This window comes from Lithobates pipiens, unplaced genomic scaffold, assembly GCF_037356315.1.
Source record: "Lithobates pipiens isolate NorthernLeopardFrog02 unplaced genomic scaffold, aLitPip1_a1.2 Scaffold_22, whole genome shotgun sequence".
Classification (NCBI taxonomy): Eukaryota; Metazoa; Chordata; class Amphibia; order Anura; family Ranidae; genus Lithobates; species Lithobates pipiens.
Window position 1 is genome coordinate 63,759,599 of NW_027507784.1, and position 21,758 is coordinate 63,781,356.

Genomic DNA, 21,758 nt, shown 5'->3' on the forward strand with positions numbered 1-21,758 from the left:
TAGAGAATAAGATGGCGATTGTTGCAACTCTTTATCTCGCACGGTATTTGCGCAGCAATTTTTCAAATGTGTTTTTTTTTTTTTTTGGAAAAAAAAAAAAACAATTTCATGCATTAAAAAAAAAAAAAAGTAAAGTAAAGCCCCATACACACTATCAGATTGTCTGCTGATTTTTTCCTTCAGGTTTACCAAAACCATGTAGTAGAAGGGCCTGCCTGATTGCATACACATTGAAACTCCTAAGGTTTGACCTCATATTATATGGTTTTGGTAAATCTGATGGAAAAAATCAGCAGAAAATCTGATAGTGTGTATGGGGGCTTTAGCCCAATTTTTTTGTATAATGTGAAAGATGATGTTACGCCGAGTAAATAGATACCCAACATGCTTCAAAATTGTGCACACTTGTGTAATGGCGCCAAACTTAGGTATTTAAAAATTCCCATAGGTGACAATTTAAAATTCTTTATAGGTTACATGTTTTGCGTTACAGAGGAGGTCTAGGGCTAAAATTATTTCTTTCGCTCCAACGTTCGCGGTGATACCTCACATGTGTGGCTTGAATGCCGTTTAAATATATGGGCGGGACTTACATATGCGTTCGCTTCTGCATGCGAGCACACAGGGACAGAGGCAATTTAAATTTTTTATTTTACTTTTATTTTTCTATTTTGACACTTACTTTGTAAATTAAATTTCTTTTGATCACTTTTATTCCTATTACAAGGAATGTAAACATCCCTTGTAATAGGAATATGGCATGACAGGTCCGCTTTACAGTGAGATATGGAGTCAATAAGTCCCCACATCTCAGCTCTAGGCTGGGAAGCCTGAAATTTTTAAAAAATTTAACGATTTCAGCCTCCCAGCCGAGACGGTGCCATTTTCAAATGCAGAGGCTAGGGCATGACGTTATAACATCGCGCCCGGTCTCCGAACGATCATAGAGACTCCGGGGACCATCTGGTCTGCCAGAAATCTGTATAGTCAGCACCTGGGGCCGGTGGATCCCTTCTCCAGTTCGCTGATGGCAGGGGCGAGCCTGGAGAAGCACCGGAGGGCTGCAGGAGGGAACGACAACGTCCGCTCTCACCGCCTATAAGAACGATCAAGTGGCTGAAAAGCCGCTATGATTGTCCTTATGGTGAAGGAATCGCCGGCTCTAAAAGATGATATCTGAATGATGCCTGTAGCTGCACCCATCATTCAGATATCACAGCCCAGAGTCCACAACGTCATATGACGTTACGTGGGCGGCAATCGGTTAATATATAAAGAGCCTATGACGTAGCTCTTTACCATGTGATCAGCTGTGTCCAATCACAGCTGATCACAGAGTAGAGCAGCAGGATTCTGGCTAAAATGAGAATCACATTTTTTTTTCTTAGAATAAAGATCATGATTCTCTCACGATTCTTGCTGTGTAACATCTTCTTTCACATTATACAAACAAAAAAAACTGGGCTAACTTTGCTTGTTTTTTTTATTCATTAAAGTGTATTTTTAAAAAAACAATTGCGTTTTAAAAATGGCTGCGCAAATATGGTGCGACATAAAATATTACAACAACCACTATTTTATTTTCTAGGGTCTCTGCTTCAAAAAAAAAAAAATTGTTTGGGTGTTCCGGGTAATTTTCTAGCAGAAAATGATTATTTTTACTTGTAAGAAATAAATGTCAGAAAAGGTTTGGTCTTTAAATGGGAGTTCTTTCCTTTGATAAAAGAATGAAAAGTTACTTTGTTTCTACTTATTCCAGTGTTGTGATTAAACTTGGCAGGCTGCCTGGATTTTTTTTTTTCCCCCAGCTGTGAGAAATCTCTGCACTTGTTAAAAATAATCGTAACCTGCTGTTTTGCTGCTTGATTCCGAGCATGCGTGAAGTTTTGTGCGTCGGACTTGTGTACACACGATCGGAAAGTCCGACAACAAAGTTTTGTTGGTGGAAAATTTGAGAACCTGCTAGTCAGCATTTGTTGGCGGAAAGTAGAGCTGCACGATTCTGGCCAAAATGAGAATCACTATTTTTTTTACTTAGAATAAAAAGATCACAATTCTATCACGATTCTCGCAACATAAAATCTTTCACATTATACAGAATAAAAAAGGGGCTAACTTTACTGGTTAGTTTTTATTTAATTCATTAAAGTAATTTTTTCCCCAAAAAATAGCATTTGAAAGACTGCTGCGTAAATACAGCGTGACATAAAATATTGCAACAACCACCATTTTATTCTCTAGGGTGTCTGCTAAAAAAAAATATATAGAATGTTTTGGCGTTCCAAGTAATTTTCTAGCAAAAAAAAATAAATAAAATGAATTTAACTTGAAACCAACAAATGTCAGAAAAAGGTTTAGTGTTTAAGTGGTTAAACTTTTTTCCCTTACACACCAAGTCTTTTCCATTGACAAATTGTTACAATGTTTATAGTTAAAAGCAACAGTAAACCCGCACTTTAAAAAAAAAAAAAATAAACCTGCAAGGCAAAATGAGCTAGTATGCAGCAGCGCATACTAGCTCATTATGAAATACTCACCTTAGAACAAGGTGCCGCTATCTCACACAAACCACGCCGAGGGAGGCGACATGTTGCCTCGGCGTGTCTTCCGGGTATCGCGGCTCTGGCGCTGTGGGTGGCCGAAGCTGCGATATGTCACTCCCACGCATGCGCGCGGGAGTCTTTCTCCCAGCAAGGTCTGGCAGTGCTGCTGGACATTCAGCTGGGCCTTAACAGCGCATGCGCCGCATGAAAAGTAAATTTCTCCTAAACCATACAGGTTTAGGAGATATTAATTTTACCTACAGGTAAGACTTATTATAGGCTTACCTGTAGGTAAAAGTTTAAAAAAAATAAAAAAGGACTATACAATCGCTGTTAAGTTCAACTGATAAAGAATGATTCTTGGCAGACTGCCCGGATTTTTTCTTCCTTTCTTTTGAGGGCTGTGGCTTCAGATAAGCAGAGAGAATTCTTTGCATAGAAAGAATCGGGAAACACTTTAGTCAAGATCGCGATAAAGATTCTTGACAATTAATCGTGCAGCTCTAGCGGAAAGTCCGACAACAAATGTTCGATGTAGCATACACACGGTCGGACTTTCAGCCAACAAGCTCACATCCAACATTTCCCGTTGGAAAATCTGACTGCGTGTACGTGGCATCAACAGGAAATGTTGATTATCGGCATTCCTCTCTTAACGTTGACAACACATGAGGAGAGGAGAGTCGGTAAGTGGCATTCTTCAGTGGTAAGGATGAGCTCTGGCGTGTTCGCATACGCCATGTGCAGAGCCTACCAGGAAGTCGGCGTAGCACTGCGCTAATCACAGGCAGTGAGACATTTCCCCGATGCACGGCTGCAGAGATTGGGCAATGTCTCATTGCCTGTGATTAGCGCAGCGCTGACTTCCTGGCGGGCTCTGCGCGTGGCGTATGCGAACACGCCGGAGCTCATCCCTACTCAGTGAGAACACCTGCACTAGGGATGAGCTCAGGCGTGTTCGCATACTCCACGTGCAGAGCCCACCAGGAAGTCAGCGAGACATTGTCCCGATGCACGGCTGCAGAGATCGGGCAATGTCTCACGGCCTGTGATTAGCGCAGGGCTGCACCAACTTCCTGACGGGCTCTGCACGTGGACCATGCGAACACGCCGGAGCTCATCCCTACCCAGTGAGAATATCTGCACTGACAATCAGGATGCTGATCATCAGTGCCTTGATTATCAGAGCAGCTCCATCAGTGCTGCATATTTGTGCCACCGCATCGGTAGAGATGTTTAAAATCCCACATGCCGACCCCATCAGAAAGCCGACACCGGAAACGTCTCACTGCCTGCGATGAGCGCCAGTGTTCAGTTGGGTCTTCCTGGCGGGATCGGGCATGTGGGATTCCAAACACGCCCATCTCTACTCATGAGTGCCCATTAGTGAAATAGAAAGGTTACTTATTTACAAAAAATTTTTTAACAGAAACTAAGAAAAACATTTTTTTTTTCTTAAAATGTTTGGTCTTTTTATCAAAAATAAAAAATAAGACACTAAGTGGTGATTAAATACCACCAAAAGAAAGTTCTGTGTAAAAAAAAAAAAAAAAAAAAAAAAAAAATCAGATGGGTAGAGTGTAGCATGTCATTCAAAGTGTGACAGCGCTGAAAGCTGAGCTTTGGCAGCAAGAGGGTTAATAGGCCCAAAAAAGCCCCACAGCGGACACTGGCGGCCGCTCATGGTATTGGTGTGACAGTTCCTCTATATGACACTAGGGGCGCTCTCATATATTCCTCCGCGCACTACTTCGCCTTCCGACCGAAGCGCCCAGGAACCCCCTCCGCGCATGCGCACAACGCCGAACCTGCAACTCCAGCGATATCCGTCCGTCCGTCAGCCAGTGAGCGGGCGGGAGACGGAGAGATGTATCCTATCCGCTGGATGTGTCCTCCGCTGGCCGCTCTCGTTAGTATACGTACATATACAATACAATGTCTGTTGGTATTCCTGACTACGGTGACTATTATTGATTTCTTTACCGCCGCAGCTGCTACACCTTTCCTCACACCCCTCCGGCAACTTGTGGGGGATTTGTGTGGCTGGCCGCTATGCCCTCTCTCCCTAGCTCGGTGTCCGGGGTATCCCGCACACACCAACCATTTACCTTGTCAGCCGCTCTTGGCGCCGCTGTACGGTAAACACTAAGCAAGAACTCGCGCTCGTGAAGCCAGGCAATGGTACACCCTCAGGTCAGCCAATGACAGAGCGTCTTCTTAGGGTGGCTGAGTAAAGCGCGCAGTTATTGGTAAAAGTCGCTCCGTGACGCCTCCGTTCTGCGTCTTTCCGCGCCCCTTCTCCTGGTGGGTGACGTCAGTAAGCGCCGTCCTCCGCACTTCCTGTGCCGGGCACCAGCGCGCGTGTCCCTTGCTAGGAGGCCGGAGAGCGGGCGTCATGGTGAGAGAGCCTTGTGTGTGATTGTGTACATGGATGGGGTGGGGATGGCTGTGTGTGATCACATCTCCGGATTTATTATATTATTAGCGGGCCGGCCCAGACCTGGTATAGGAGATCAGATAGGAATGATTGGGGCACGGTGTGCAACTACCAGCACTACCTGGGTGTCCTGATACACACAGCATGCTGGGAAACGTGCACTAGGGGGCAGTACACCTTCTGCTATACATGGCTCATCACAGGCTATGGAGTATACAGTGTACTGAGGGAATGCTGGGAGCTGTGTGTCCCCCTATACATTGTATGTTATAAAGAGAGAGCCTGAGGACTGTGTCCCCTATACATTATAGAGAGAGCCTGAGGACTTTGTGCCCCCTATACATTGTATGTTAGAGAGAGAGCCTGAGGACTTTGTGCCCCCTATACATTGTATGTTATAGAGAGAGCCTGAGGACTTTGTGCCCCCTATACATTGTATGTTAGAGAGAGAGCCTGAGGACTTTGTGCCCCCTATACATTGTATGTTAGAGAGAGAGCCTGAGGACTGTGTGCCTCCTATACATTGTATGTTATAGAGAGAGCCTGAGGACTTTGTGCCCCCTATACATTGTATGTTATAGCGAGAGGTGAACCGAGGACTTTGTGCCCCCTATACATTGTATATATTATAGGAAGATGACCTGGGGAATTGTGTCCTATACATTGTAAATTATAGAGATGACATTGGGACTGTACCCTGTACATTTTAGGGAGATGCCCTGAGGACTGTGTCCTATACATCGTGTGTGTGTGTGTATGTGTGTATATATATATATATATATATATATATTATAGGGAGATGACATGGGCACGGTGTCCTGTACATTGTAGGGAGGTGACCTGGGGACTGTGTCCTGTACATTGTAGGGAGGTGACCTGGGGACTGTGTCCTGTACATTGTAGGGAGGTGACCTGGGGACTGTGTCCTGTACATTGTAGGGAGGTGACCTGGGGACTGTGTCCTGTACATTGTAGGGAGGTGACCTGGGGACTGTGTCCTGTACATTGTAGGGAGGTGACCTGGGGACTGTGTCCTGTACATTGTAGGGAGGTGACCTGGGGACTGTGTCCTGTACATTGTAGGGAGGTGACCTGGGGACTGTGTCCTGTACATTGTAGGGAGGTGACCTGGGGACTGTGTCCTGTACGTTTATAGAGAGGTGACCTGGGGACTGTGTCCTGTACGTTTATAGAGAGGTGACCTGGGGACTGTGTCCTGTACGTTTATAGAGAGGTGACCTGGGGACTGTGTCCTGTACGTTTATAGAGAGGTGACCTGGGGACTGTGTCCTGTACGTTTATAGAGAGGTGACCTGGGGACTGTGTCCTGTACGTTTATAGAGAGGTGACCTGGGGACTGTGTCCTGTACGTTTATAGAGAGGTGACCTGGGGACTGTGTCCTGTACATTGTAGGGAGGTGACCTGGGGACTGTGTCCTGTACATTGTAGGGAGGTGACCTGGGGACTGTGTCCTGTACATTGTAGGGAGGTGACCTGGGGACTGTGTCCTGTACATTGTAGGGAGGTGACCTGGGGACTGTGTCCTGTACATTGTAGGGAGGTGACCTGGGGACTGTGTCCTGTACATTGTAGGGAGGTGACCTGGGGACTGTGTCCTGTACATTGTAGGGAGGTGACCTGGGGACTGTGTCCTGTACATTGTAGGGAGGTGACCTGGGGACTGTGTCCTGTACATTGTAGGGAGGTGACCTGGGGACTGTGTCCTGTACATTGTAGGGAGGTGACCTGGGGACTGTGTCCTGTACATTGTAGGGAGGTGACCTGGGGACTGTGTCCTGTACATTGTAGGGAGGTGACCTGGGGACTGTGTCCTGTACATTGTAGGGAGGTGACCTGGGGACTGTGTCCTGTACGTTTATAGAGAGGTGACCTGGGGACTGTGTCCTGTACGTTTATAGAGAGGTGACCTGGGGACTGTGTCCTGTACGTTTATAGAGAGGTGACCTGGGGACTGTGTCCTGTACGTTTATAGAGAGGTGACCTGGGGACTGTGTCCTGTACGTTTATAGAGAGGTGACCTGGGGACTGTGTCCTGTACGTTTATAGAGAGATGACCTGGGGACTGTGTCCTGTACGTTTATAGAGAGATGACCTGGGGACTGTGTCCTGTACGTTTATAGAGAGATGACCTGGGGACTGTGTCCTGTACGTTTATAGAGAGGTGACCTGGGGACTGTGTCCTGTACGTTTATAGAGAGGTGACCTGGGGACTGTGTCCTGTACGTTTATAGAGAGGTGACCTGGGGACTGTGTCCTGTACGTTTATAGAGAGATGACCTGGGGACTGTGTCCTGTACGTTTATAGAGAGATGACCTGGGGACTGTGTCCTGTACGTTTATAGAGAGATGACCTGGGGACTGTGTCCTGTACGTTTATAGAGAGATGACCTGGGGACTGTGTCGTATACACTGGTTTTGACAGGCACCTGTTCCCTCTTCCCTGTGAGTTCCTTTCCAGCGCCGTTCACAAAGCGCGGCGTGCTTTGCTTGTGAAGAAGGGAACCGGCTGTGAAGTCGCAAAGCTCCACTTACAAGGAATGGTAGAGGCAGCACCCAAGAGCTGATTGAGAAATCATCTGGATTGCAACGTCGCGGGATCCCTGGACAGGTAAGTGTCTCAACATTAGAAGTCGGCACCTAGCTACAGAATTTGTGGCGGGGCAGGAGCTGTTTTATGTTTATGCAAAGAGTCAATGTTTGCAGTGCTGACACTTCTTATTCAAGATCTCTACGATTCGCCCCGGCATGTCATTCATCTTCTGGCCCACATCCTGACTGAGCCCATTCTTGCATTATTGGAGTTTTTCAGAATTTGTGGGGTGTGTTTATTCCCCCCCCCCCCCCCCCTTGCCTCTTTGAGGATTGACCACAAATTCTCAATGGGAATAAAGTCTGAGGAGTTTCCTGGCCATGGACCACAATGTCAATGTTTTTTTCCCCAAGCCAGTTGGTTATCACTTTTGCCATATGGGAAGGTGCTCCATAATACTGGAAAAGACATTGTTCCTCACCAAACTGTTCTTGGATGGTTGGGAGAAGTTTCTCGGAGGATTTTTTATTTTTTTTTGTACCATCCTTTCTTTATTCATGACTGTGTTCTTAGGCAAAATTGTGAGTGAGCTCACTCCCTTGGCTGAGAAGCAACCCCACACATGAATGGTCTCGGGATGCTTTACAGTTGGTATGACACAGGACTGATGGTAGTGCTCACCTTTTCTTCTCCGGGTGCCCCAAACAATGGGAAAGGGGATTCATCACCAAAAATGATTTTACCCCAGTCCTCAGCAGTCCAGTCCCTGTACCTTTTGCAGAATATCAGTCTGTCCCTGATGTTTTTCCTGATGAGAAATGGCTTCTTTGCTTCCCTTCTTGACGCCAAGCCATCATCAAAGTCTTCTCACTGTGTGTGCCGATGTACTCACACCTGCCTGCTGCCATTTCTGAGCAAGTTCTGCACTGTTGGTGCCCCGATCCCGCAGCTGAGTCGACTGTAGGAGACTGTCTTGGTGCTTGCTGGACTTTCTTGTGTGCCCTGAAGCTTTCTCAACAATTGAAACTTCTCCTTGAAGTTCTTAATGATCCAAAAAAAGGTTGAATTGGGTAAAATCTTAGTAGCAACAATATCCTTGCCTGCGATTCCCTTTTTGTGCAAAGCAATAAGGCCTGCACATGTTTCCTTGCAGGTAACCATGTTTAACAGAGGAACAATGATTTCAAGCCTTGTCCTCGTCAATACTGACATCTGTGTTGATGAATCACTGACATGTCAGCTGGTCCTTTGTGACAGAACTGAAATGCTTTTTTTTTATATAAATGTAAACCCTCACCTATACCCAGTGAAGTGAACAGCCTTGGATGTACTTGTATATCTGCTGTCTTCAGCTTGCTATATTCTTTAGAATTCTTACATTGTGTTCAAATTTTTGCTTAGTCATTCTGCAGTAGGAGTTGTCTAGGCTTACACTGGGAGACTGATTGAAGGGAAATCACTTTCAGAGCTGTGCTGTGACAAGACAAGTTCTCTGCTAATCTATTTATAGCGCCCACCCCGACACAAATCTCGGGCTGATTTTATTTCCCAACTTGTCAGAAGTTATCATGCTGATAACAGAGAAAGGAAACAGAAAGACACTGGGCGTCATGCTTTGGAGAGAGATAAGTAAATGCTACAGTTATATGTGCCTAGGTCAAATTTTCTGAATCAGTTTTACATACACTTTATCATGGCAAATGGGGACATTGCAATTCATCTGTTCGCTCTTCATAACATTCTGGAGTAAATGCAAATTGCCATCATAAGAACTGAGGCAGCAGACTTTGCAAAAAAAAAAAATGTTTGTTATTCTCAAAACTTTTGGACATGCTGCGTATGGAATACAACGTGTACTAAGGGAATGCCGGGGATTATGTGCTATAGATTGTACATTTTTGGCAGCTGACCTGGGTCCCCACACAGCAACTTGTATGCCTTGTTACAGGTTTAGTGCATCATAAAATGCCTGAGTGACAAAAGGATTTGCAAAAGTTCAGAATTTTTTATTTTGTTTACCCACTTACTGCAAACCGCTGTAGCTATACATCTATATTTTCTGCATCAGCAGGTTGTCCTGAGGTTGTCCATCAGCGGGTTTTCCTTGAAGTAAAAGTGTTCTCTGTGGCGAGTTCGCCGCAAGATGACTTATCACTGGCAGGAGAGGTATTTTCAGAATTTACAATCACTTTAAAGTGGATGTAAACAGGATTCATGAAATCTGAGCTGGGCACATCTCTCTGTAGTGTTTCCTTATCTCTCTCTCCAAAGCACTGTGTCCTGTAGCTGTCTCTTGCTCAGTAGCTCTGTTGTTCTCATTAAAACGTCTCACATGTTCTCTGAGAGGGGAGATAGAAGTGTGTGTCGGGGAGGTTGCTATAAATAGATTATCAGTCAGCTTTCCAAAAGAGCAAAGCTCTGCACATTCCTTTCTTCTTTGCCTATGGGGGGGGTTTTCTCCAATCAGCGGTCTTGGCTGTATGCCAATAATCCACTCCCACTGCTAACCAGGGAGAGAAAAACGTCAACACACAGAGCACTTTCTAAAGCATGAGTCTTCAAACTATGGCCCTCCAGTTGTTCAGGAACTACAATTCCCATCATGCCTAGTCCTGTCTGTGAATGTCAGAGTTTTACAATGCTTCATGAGATGTGTAGTTTCGCAACAGCTGGAGAGCCGTAGTTTGAAGATCCCTGTTCTAAAGGATATATATGTACAGATGGAGACAGCAGATATACATGTAAAATTTATGTAGGGAGATTTGTTTCATCTGTGTATCATCTGAGGCTGTTCACTTCACTGGTCATATGGGGGGGGCCTTACATTCACTTTAACCACTTCAGCCCTGAAAGAATTTATCCCTTAATGACCAGGCCATTTTTTTTTTACACTGCATTGTTGATTGGTTTGCACAGAAGTTATCGCGTCTGCAAAATTTAGATTTATGGCTTATTTATTTATTTTACCAATAATGGCGGCTATCAGTGATTTTTTTGTGGGACTGCAACATTGCGGAGGACAGATCAGACACCAAACGGACATTTTTGACACTTCTTTTGGGGAACCAGTGACATTACTACAGTAATCAGTGCTATAAATATGCTCTGTAATTGTACTAATAACACTGGTAGGGAAGGGGGCTAACATCAAGGGGTTAACTGTTCCCTCACGGTGTGTTCTAACTGTATGGGGGAAGGGCTCACTAGGACAACACACAGATCTGTCTTCCTGCATAGCAGAAAGACGTGTGTGCGTGTTCTCCCCTGTCAGAATGGAGGTTTGCCTTGTTTACGCAGGCAGATCCCTGTTCTGTCACTGCGGGGGAACAATCGTGGGTGGCCGGCGGACATAGTGTCCGCTGGACCCGCTGATTGGCTTCTCTGCTGGCGATTGAAAGCACACACGTCTCCGCCCACAAAGGAGAGTTCATGAGCCGACGCATCGGTACAGTGATTTGCGTAGCCGAGCAACTTTTTGCCGCAGTATAACTGCGGTGGGTGATCGGCAAGTTGTTAAGATGTTTGTTCATTCTGGAGAGACTCGGGGGACGTCGGCTGATCTTTCAGTTACCTTAAAGTGGAAGTAAACCCTTCTATCGTTTTCAGTTAAGGAAGCTGCCATCTTGGCCTCTAATGATTCTTCAACTGCCATAATGCTGCACATGTGATCAGTTATGAAACCAGCCATTGGATGGTTTGATATTTTGGTTTGAGAACACAACCAATGTGAACGTTGGCATTTCCAGCATGCTGGAACTAGGGGTGCAACGGATCATCACCGATCCGTGATCCGAACGGGTCAACTCGCTCGGCTCGTCACATGCCGCGATCCGCGGAGCGCTCCGCGGTCTCGGCCTTAGGAAAGGCCGCGGCTTCGGCCTAGCTACGAAGCGGCGGCCATCTTTCTACACCCAGGCTGTTTACACTGATCGCTCCGACGGAGCGATCACTTGTAAACAGACATGACGCCGGTTCCTCTCTCCCCTCTCTGTACTAACTTGTACAGTGGAGGGGAGAGATCCTGAGATGGAAGCAGCCATCCCTCCATACCCTGCAGTACCCCAATGCTCTAGCGATACCCTGCCGTGCTCAGCTATGCTCAGCCGTACCCAGCCATCCTCAGCCAATATTACAGTGGGGGAGATTGTGGATATTACAGTGGGGACTATATGGTGGTGGAATTTTCACAGGTTTTTTGCGAATTAATTTATTATTTGCTGATCCGATCCGTGAGTTTTTTTGATCCGTTGCACCCCTAGCTGGGACTGTAAGTGTTTTTTGAAACTGGGTTTACTACCGCTTTAAAGCAACAGGCCCCAGAATACTCTGCTTTAGAGCCATTGAGGATGTGCCGAGAACTTCATTCCAAATAACCTAAAGGTTGTAAAGTCCTGATGTGGGTGGCATGTGGATGTCATACTTGTGGGAGCTATAAGATTCAAACCCTACAGGTTGAAGATTTTAATGTGATTGTAAAACAACCCATTCGGTTTAAAATAGAAATGAAAGACAAAACATTGTAAACATGTTTGCAAAAAAAAATAAAAAATAACCTCCCTTTTCTTTATTTTTTTTATTTTTATTTTTTTTTGTAACCATTTAAGGACCGACCCTCTTTCTTAAACTTGGTGTTTACAAGTTAAAACTTTTTTTTTTTATATTGTTGCTCTTTATTTGTTTTATAGCAGAAAAAATAAAAACCACAGAGATGATCAAATACCACCAAAAGAAACCTCTATTTGTGGGGAAAAAGAGGACTTAAATTTTTGTTTGAGTACAGCGTCAGTTAAAGCAACGTAGTGCCGTATCGTAAAAAATGGCCTGGTCATTGAGCAGCCAAATCTTCCGGTGGTGAAGTGGTTAAATTTATGGTTAAAATTCTGTGCCACCAGTAGTTAGTTTTGAGTGCCTTTTATTTAAATCTGTCACCTTTACAGAAAGACACATAGGAGGTTATTTACTGAAAATGGGTACTGCAAAATCTGGTGCAGCGCTGCACAGAAACCAATGAGCTTCCAGGTTTTATTGCCACAGCTTAATTGAACAAGCTTAAAGTATAACTAAAGGAAAAACTTTTATTACTTTTCATTAATAAAGGGGGGGGAAACTTCCAGTGAGTACACTAGTTCTGGTGACCGGGGGATCCCCAAGAAATTAACCTGTAAGGCAAAGGCAGAATGTGCTAGTATGCATACTAGCTCATTTATGAAATATTTACCTTCGATTTCGGCATCGGATCCTAGTTACTGCTGAGAGAGCTGCTGTTTTCCCCTCTGCGTGTCTTTTGGGTTCTGTACGGTTTAGGAGATATTCACCCTGCATGCAGCCACTGACATCAGCTGCACATGCGCTGTGAAGGTCTGGCGGATGCTGCTGGAAAGAAGACTCCTGCACACATGCGGGGGAGTGGCCGGAGCCGCGGTGATGTCACTCCTTCGCTTGTGTGCAGGAGTCTTCTTTCCAGCAGCATCCGCCGGACCTTCACAGTGCATGTGCAGCTGATGTCAGTGGCTGCATGCAGTGTGAATATCTCCTAAACCGTACAGATTTAGGAGATCTTATTTTTACCTACTGGTAAACCTTATAGGGTATACAACTACTTTAATGGGCAGAGATTTCCTCTCACTTCCTGTCTGGCAATGAGACAGGAAGTGAAGGGAAATCTCTGCAATGGGACACAGATGGCAAAGCCTTATTATAGGCTTACCTGTACAGCTGTGGCCAAAAGTTTTGAGAATGACACAAATATACATTTTCACAAAGTCTGCTGCTTCGGTTTTTATGATGGCAATTTGCATATACTCCAGTTGGTTATGAAGAGTGATCAGATGAATTGCAAAGTCCCTCTTTGCCATGAAAATGAACTTCATCCTATAAAAACATTTACACTGCATTTGTGAAGAAGGTTTCAGGGCGCCCAAGAAAGCTCAGCAAGCGCCATTTTCCCACATTTGATTCAGCTGTGGGATCGGAACACCACGAGTGCGGAGCTTGCTCAGGAATGGCAGCAGGCAGGTACGAGAGTACATCGGCACACACAGAGAGGGAAGACTTCTGGAGGATGATCTGGTGTAAAAAAGGAAAGCAAAGAAGCCACTTTTCTCCAGGAAAAACATCAGGGATAGACTGATATTCTGCAAAAGATACAGGGATTGGGCCGCTAAGGACTGGGGTAAAGTCATTTCCTCTGAATCTCCTTTTCGCTTGTTTGGCGCATCCAGAAAAATCCTTGTCCGGAGAAGAAAAGGTGAGCAGCGCTACCATCAGTCCTGTGTCATGCCAACAGTAAAGCGTCTGGAGACCTGTCATGTGTGGGGTTGCTTCTCAGCCAAGGGACTAGGCCGAGAATAACAAAGCCAGTGATAAAGAATGGTACAAAAACATCCTCCGAGAGCAACTTCTCCCAACCATCCAAGAACAGTTTGGTGACGTGCAATGCCTGTTTAAACACGATGGAGCGCCTTCCCATAAGGCAAAAGTGAGAACTATATGGCTTGGGGAACAAAACCTCAATTTTGGGTCCATGGCCAGGAAACTCCCCAGACCTTAATCCCATTAAGAACTTGTGGTCAAGCCTCAAGAGGCTGGTTGAAAAAAAAAAAAAAAATCACAAATTCTGACAAACTCCAAGCATTGCTTATGCAAGAATGGGCGGCCATCAGTCAGGATGTGGTCCAGAAGTTGATTGACAGCATGTCCGGGCGAATTGCAGAGATCCTGAAAAAGAAGGGTCAACACTGCAAATATTGACTCTGCATAAACTTCATGTCATTGTCAATAAAAAACCTTTGACACACATGAAATGCTTGTATCTATACTTCAGTATACCATATAACCTCTGATAAAAAGAGCTAAAATCACTGAAGCAGCTGACTTTGTGAAAATTTATATTTTGTGTCATTTTCAAAACTTTTGGCTATAGGTACACGTGGTGTAACAGAGTTTACAACCACTTTAAACTCATACTTGGCTCCTGTCATCAATCTAGTGAAACAGAGATCAGCAGGAGCCTATAAGCTCCTGCTGCAGACAGTCAAACTTCTGTAAGTAGGGAGCGGGGATATGGCTTACTGGTGCTTTTGGTTTTCTTCAGATGCACACAGCCCGGTTCAGATGCACATGCACAGGTGTTTCTATAACACCTGACTTGCTGAGGAGGGAGGAATAGACACCACCGGCAGGGGCCCCACCAAAGTGGAGATAAGGGACTGCTTTGTGCAATATCATTGCACAGAGCAGATGGGCATGACTTTTTTTTAATTATTTGATGACTAAAGTAAAATGTTATCCTTTTTAGTATCATTTTAAGCTTACAGTATGTGCTATGTTTAGTTCTCATCGGGGTCCAGACATGGAGCATTATCCAGAGCTCCCATTTATAATTGGCTGTCTGCAATGTGTTGGCAGTTTAATGATAACTACTGCTAAAACACAAGAACTGTCAGCATATCCAGGGATGCCAGAAAACTTTGCAGATGTAGCCTGCTTACCTGACTGTTCTTTTCTTGTGCTAACAGAGCTATGGTGACAAGCCCAGGCCATTGTAAAGATTGTTTTGTTTACATCCAGCTTGTCTGCAAACTGCATTTTAATAATGGATAAAGAGAGGTGAAGGCATCTGCTCCCAATGTCTGACTCAGTGTCTTCGTTACATAGACCTAGTTAATCTGAAACAAAAGTCTATCCAGTTCAACCCACATACATATGGTGGGGAAAATAGTTATTTGATCCCCTGCAGATTTTGTAAGTTTGCCCACTTACAGAGAAATGATCATTTTATCATAGGTGTATTTTAAATGATAAAGACAGCATATCGACCAAAAATCACTTGATACAAATGTTATAAATTGAGTTGCAGTTCAATGAGTAAGACCCCTTTTACACGGGGGCGCTTTGCAGGCGATACAACAACTAAAAATGGCGCCTGCAAAGCGCCCTGAAAGAGCCGCTGCTGTGTCTCTAATGTGAAAGTCCTGAGCGGGGTGCTGGCAGGACTGTAAAAAAAAAAAGTCCTGCTAGCAGCATCTATGGAGCGGTGTATACACCGCTCCTTCACTGCTCCTGCCCATTGAAATCATTGGGCCAGCGTGGCTATACTGCTGGTAAATCGCTGCTGCAGCAGCACTTTGCGGTGGTTTTAACCCTTTCTCAGCCGATAGCAGGGGGTAAAACTGCCCCGCTAGCAGCTGAATACCGCTGCTAAAACGACAGTTAAGTAGTGCTAAAAATAGCACCGTTTTACTGCCAACGCCCAGTGTGAAAGGGGCCTTAAATAAGTATTTTTTTTCCTGCTGCTGTAATCGCCATGTCAGATGTCACAAGTCGGATGATTAGGACTTGGATCCGACTTTAAAGCGGAGGTCCACCCTAAAGTGGACCTTCCGCTAATCGGAAACCCTCCCCCCCCCTCCGGCGCCACAATTGGCACCTTTCAGGGGGGAGGGGGGTGCAGATACCTGTACAGTACAGGTATCTGCACCCACTTCCGGGATAGCTCTCTGCGGAAAGGGGCGTAGATTACGCCCCTTTCCGCAAGTGCCCCGCTGCCTGCTGGGAAACACACAGATCCCAGAGGCAGCGGGGACCGTCCTTATTGCGCAGCGCGACTCGCGCATGCGCATCAGGGAACCGGGAAATGAAGCCGAAAGGCTCCATTTCCTGATTCCCATACCCAAGATGGCGGCGGCAGCACCCGAGAGACGATCTAGAGATCGGCTTCGGGTACCGACATCGCGGGCGCGCTGGACAGGTAAGTGTCACTATTTTAAAAGTCAGCAGCTGCAGTATTTGTAGCTGCTGGCTTTAAAAAAATAAATAAAAATAAAACGCGGAGTCCCGGCGGACTCCCGCTTTAATGATATTCAATGGGCTGAAGTAGGACCAAAGTAGTGCAGGAACCTTTTTCAAAGTCGGACCAGTTAAAGAGGAACTGCAGTCTGCTCACATAATTTGTAATATCTTTGCCATTCTGAAGCTTCCCTCCAACCATTTTTACATATTGCATATATGCTGCAGAAATCTCCCTCAAGTCTGTTTGCAGCCATTTTAATTGCCTGTTCACTTCCTGGATTTACACATACACACGGAGGCAAATCTGCAGTTTTCATTGGTCCTCTTATGACTCATTCCCCCCCCCCCCCCCCCAACACACTTTCCTGGCAAACACTCAGGAGCTGTGCATGATGTCATAAGCCTAGGCTAATGACCAGACAAGAATCAGGAAGTGGGCTGTATAAGGTATTTACTGGCAGAAAATGTTTTACTATCCAAAGTTAAAACAACAAGGGCAGAAGATTTAATAGGTGGAAAGATGAAAAAAATGACTGCTGATCCGCTTTAAGACAGTTCTCATAGGGAACCGTTGATTTATACATGTCATGTGACATGTGCTCCCAATATGTCATACCAGTGTGAACCCGGACTTACAGAAGATCTCCTCCTTCTGCTGGAATGTTACAATGTATTTTCATTCTTAAGCTCAGGGCAGAACACTTTCACACTGATGCACACTAGCATATTATATAAGCTCAAAAAACGCTATGAAAAATGCTGATAATAGCATTTTTGTGTCGGCTTGTAGTAGCGTTTTAGAAGCTTTCTGGAAAGTTTAGGAGCATTAGTGTTTTTACAGTACATGAACAAAAACGCTGAGGGGGAAAAAAAAGCTGTTCAGAGCGTCTAGCTTTTTTTTATTTTTTATTTTTTTTCTGCTGGAAAAAATGCTCCAAAAAAAAATCTACGAAAAAACTTTTTTTTTTTGGCTCCTAGAAGCTGACGCTCCAAAAATATTAACAGCCTAAAGTAGTGTGCATTTACACATAGGATAACATTATTGGCTTCTAGGAGCTTATAAAAAAAGCTAGTGCGCATGGAGCATTAATTTACTAGCCAGTGCAGAGTTCTCCTCGTTGTTTTGTACATTGCTAAAATACCAACTGCCTAATGGCAGGTGATAAATAGCGAATGTTTGTGTTCTTTAGTGAATTTAATGATTTAGCTTTTTTTTTTTTTTTTTTTTTTTTTTTTGAGCGCGGGGATTTACCTCCACATTTAAAAAAAAAAAAAAAATCACAATCTCGATTCAGCCCCATAACTATCTCTGTTGCAGAGTTTGTAGATTTCTTTCATATAACAAGTGGAGAGACTAATCTGCTCACTCAGCTGCCCAAAAAAAAAAACATCCAGGCAGTCTGCCAAGTTTTTAGTATGAAACATTGTAACGAACGCTTCCTCCTTGGATGAAAGGGATACACTTCTGTTTGTAAAGGAAAAAATCCAGGCAGTCTGCCAAGTTTTCAACAAAGTGTAAAATGCAGGAAGTTTAACCACTTAAAGTCTAAATATTTTTCTGACACTTCCTTCTTAAGTTAAAATCAATATTTTTTTTATTTATTTTTTTGATAGAAAATTACTTGGAACCCCTCCAAAAAAAAAAAATATATATATATATATATATATATATATATATATATATATATATATATATAATATATTGTATTTTTTTTTTTTTTTTTTTTTTTTCTGAGACCCTAGGGCAGTGATGGCGAACCTTGGCACTCCAGATGTTTTGAAACTACATTTCCCATGATGCTCCTCTACACTGCAGAGTGCATGAGCATCATGGGAAATGTAGTTCCAAAACATCAGGGGTGCCAAGGTTCGCCATCACTGCCCTAGGGAATAAAATTGCTGCAATATTGTGAGAGAACCGTGATCTATCTTCTAAGCAAAAAAATTGTGATTCTCATTTTAACCAGAATCGTTGAGCTCTAATTGTGCGATATTTACTTAATGTTCAGTATTTTACTTTGACTCTTATCACATGCGAGATTTCTGAGAAATGGGTCACGTGTTCATACAATTGTGAGAAACCATGATACGAGTATGATTTGACAATGAAGCATGCCTCATCCTTGTAAAGCTCACCTACATGAACAATCTCTGTGCAATTCTTTCAGGCATCTGGCGATGGTACAAATGGACCAAGTCAGCCGGGACTTTTTCCAAATGGATCTCGGATGATGAGAGGGCAATTTGTAAGTAATTCATTTTTTTTTTTTTTTTTTTTTTCATGAGTGATTTCTTTTTGGAATTGTCTGGTATTTTTTTTTTTTTTTTTTTGTTTATGATAGAACTTGTAAAACTCCAGAACTTTCAGAACTTAGGTTTGTGAGATTGTACTGTGCATAATGATTAGAAGCTGATCATTCACATGAATCCTATATCTTTTTTTAATGTTTCTATTTCATTTTGCAGTCTACATCTGTGTGTGCTTTCTGTCTTCTCAGTGTTTGTGTACATGTCTTCCATCACAATTTTTACAAAAATCATTCTTTTCTAAGAATAATATGAAAATGCCTGACTGTTCTGACCCTTTCTGCCTCCCTGAATCAAAACCGTACTGTATATCTGACGGGTACTTCAGAAATCGTGTAACGTGGCAGGCAGCTAGCATTTACCAAATGAGAAGTCAGCAATGGATCTGTGGCCTCTGTTAGTTTTTAGAAAGGATATCTTTAAAGAATATTTACCTTCATAGTACACTTGTCTTCTATTCCCCAGGTGAAGCCACAGGGAGATTTGTTTGACCGATTGCCGGGAGAAGAACCCTGCAATCCTGTAAAAGGGCAGGGCAGTTTGGGGGTGAAGGTTGATAACTGATCGCGTTTTTCACCCTAAATATGGGTGTTGCATTACACATGGTCAGAATGATAGATTTTCTTTAAAAAAATGGGTTTTCAACTTTCCCAAGTAATGTGAGAATGATTGTACATGTTTCTACTGCTTTACACTTGTAGTGATCTCCCTCCTTTTTTTTTTTTTTTTTTTTTTTTCTTTTTCTTTCTAGTTTGCTTGTAAAGAGGTTTAGCTGTTTAATTGTCGCATTAGCTGTTCATTGCTTTCAATGTGCTGAGAATGAGGTGGCTGCCAATGAGAGGTTAAAGCCGATCTCTAGGTTTTCTGTGACTTTAAATAGTTTGGCGCAAGCTGATCCAAACTATTTTAGTGCTGTACTGTATGTGACTTCAGCTCCGTACAGAGCTGGGTTCTGGCTGTATGATGTACTTCTCTTCTCTCACCGAAATAATGCAGAGTCGGTTTGAGTGGTGCTCAGCCATTCACAGGCAGCCTTTGCATTCTGTGAATGAATACGAAGCTTCCTCTGATTAGCTGATGACCACTTGTGAAAAGGCAGTTTTTTAGCGTGGAAGAGACATGCTGTGGTGAGCTAAGATTAGATAAATGCTTATGTGCGGTTGTAACATCATCTCGGCCTGGGCAATGAAAAAGTCAGGATAAAGTACCCAGAAGATGACCAGCCCGACATATTAGGCTGGTAATGGAGCTTTGAGATACGGCAGTGCTGCAGTTGATTATAGTTTTGCTGTAAGGTGTGTGTGTAGCCAAAACTTTTCTTTTTAGGTAGAGTTAAGCCTGGTATACACGTTTTTGTTAAATACAAAACAAACAAAAAAACACTCTGTGTGTACGAGGCTTAAAGCAGTTGTATAGTCAAAATTTGAACTTTTACCTACAGGTAAGCCTATATTAAGGCTTACCTGTAGGTAAAAAAAAAATCTCCTAAACCTGTATGGTTTAAGAGATATTCCCCCTCGCAATGAGCTGCTGACTGCAGCGGCGCATGCGCACAGGGGATTCTCGGCTGAAAGCCCGGCAGACGCCGGACCCTGCCGGAAAGAAATGCACGGGAGTGACGACATCGCGGCTCCGGCCACTCACAGCGCCTGAGCCGCGATACCCGGAACACACGCCGAGGGAACATGTCAGCTCCCTTGGTGTGGATCGGGTGAGATGTCGGGGCCTCGTTCTAAGGTATTTCATAATGAGCTAGTATGCTGTGCATTCTAGCTCATTATGCCTTTTTCCTTACAGGTCTGTAAAAAAAAAAAAAAGTCAGCGGGTATACAACCGCTTTAAGGAAGGTTTTAAAACCCATTTGAGTTAACTTATTGCTGTCTGTGTCCATTTGGATTTGCTGTATTGGGTACGCAACAAGAAGTAAGGAATCGCAAAGCCTCATTGGGAATTTCACATTTAAAGCCAGTTGTCACATGATCACGTGTCCCTCGTTGAAATATTTCCCTCCTATTCTTGTTCTGATGGCAACTGTAAAATTATGAAATCTCATCTTTTGTTGTGGTGACCAGTGTTAATTTCGTCGACTAAAACATTTTAGTCTCCTAAATGAATATTATTTTAGCAGACTAAAATGCGACTAAAACAACTAAAATGACTAAAAAAGACTAAATGGGATTAAAACTAAAATGGCATTTTAGTCAAGACTAAGAGTAAAACTAAACTTAAATTTGACTTCAAAATGAACACTGGTCTGAAGTGTATGTTCATACCTCATTGTAATAATACATATTAGATTTTTCACTCCAGCAGTATATAATGAGTTTGCAAATTGTAGGGAATTGTTAACTAATGCATTTACAATTGAATTACACCCATTAGATTTTAGTCGACTAAAATATACTGCTGATTTTAGTCGATTAAATACAACTAAAACAATTACAGAAGACTAAAATGGAACTAAAACGCCATTTTAGTCCTAAAACTAAGACTAAAACGAAATCGAAATTTGCTGCCAAAATTAACACTGGTGGTGACCAGGACAAAAACAGAAGGTGTTTACACACAACAGCATTAAAAACTACACAGTAGAACTAAACTTTTTCTACTCTATCCAAAACAAGGAAAATGTGTGTGTGTGTGTGTGTGTGTGTGTGTGTGAGATAGATAGATATATATATATATATATATATCTATCTATCTATCTATCGGCCGATATTTGCCATTTTTTAATTAATCGGATTGTGCTGATAAAAAGCCGATTTAGAACTACAGCGGGACTTTGAAATGACTTCTGTATAAAAGTCAGTGTTGGGGCCGGTTCACACTGCAGGCGAGGCGACTACGATTTGCCTCGCCGCGACCTGCCGCGGTCTCAGCGGCGACTTGCAAATGACTTCTGTATAGAAGTCAATGCAAGTCGCCCCGAGGTCGCCCAAAAGTAGTACAGGAACCTTTTTTCTGAGTCGGAGCGACTCGAGTCGCTCCTCTCAGAACGGTTCCATTGTACAGAACGGGGGCGACTTGCGAGAGCGAGGCGAGGCGAGTCGTGTCGCCTCGCATCGCCCGCTGTGTGAACCGGCTCTAAGTTGCCTTAGTCCTCATAGAAATGTCTTCCTCCTCTCTGGG

General features: G+C 43.7%; 2 protein-coding genes across 5 annotated transcripts in view; one reads left to right on the forward strand and one right to left on the reverse strand.

The window, feature by feature from the left end:
• Positions 1–4,794, reverse strand: part of ARL6IP6 (ARF like GTPase 6 interacting protein 6) — a 50,121-nt gene extending 45,327 nt beyond the window's left edge. Inside the window, exon 1 of one of the 2 annotated variants that reach the window (XM_077447673.1) lies at positions 4,652–4,794. The gene's annotated coding sequence lies outside the window, so the exon portion shown is untranslated. The remainder of the gene's footprint in view (positions 1–4,651) is intronic. The other variant, XM_077447674.1, reaches the window with a different exon arrangement.
• The window catches only part of PRPF40A (pre-mRNA processing factor 40A), a 63,595-nt gene continuing 46,156 nt past the window's right edge, over positions 4,320–21,758 (forward strand). Inside the window, exons 1-2 of one of the 3 annotated variants that reach the window (XM_077447670.1) lie at positions 4,320–4,452; positions 18,491–18,568. In XM_077447670.1, coding sequence (XP_077303796.1) covers positions 4,411–4,452; positions 18,491–18,568 — 120 coding nt within the window. In that variant the 5' untranslated portion in view covers positions 4,320–4,410. Of the gene's footprint in view, positions 4,453–4,840; positions 4,942–7,471; positions 7,611–18,490; positions 18,569–21,758 lie in introns of those variants that run through there. The other 2 variants (XM_077447671.1, XM_077447672.1) reach the window with 2 other exon arrangements.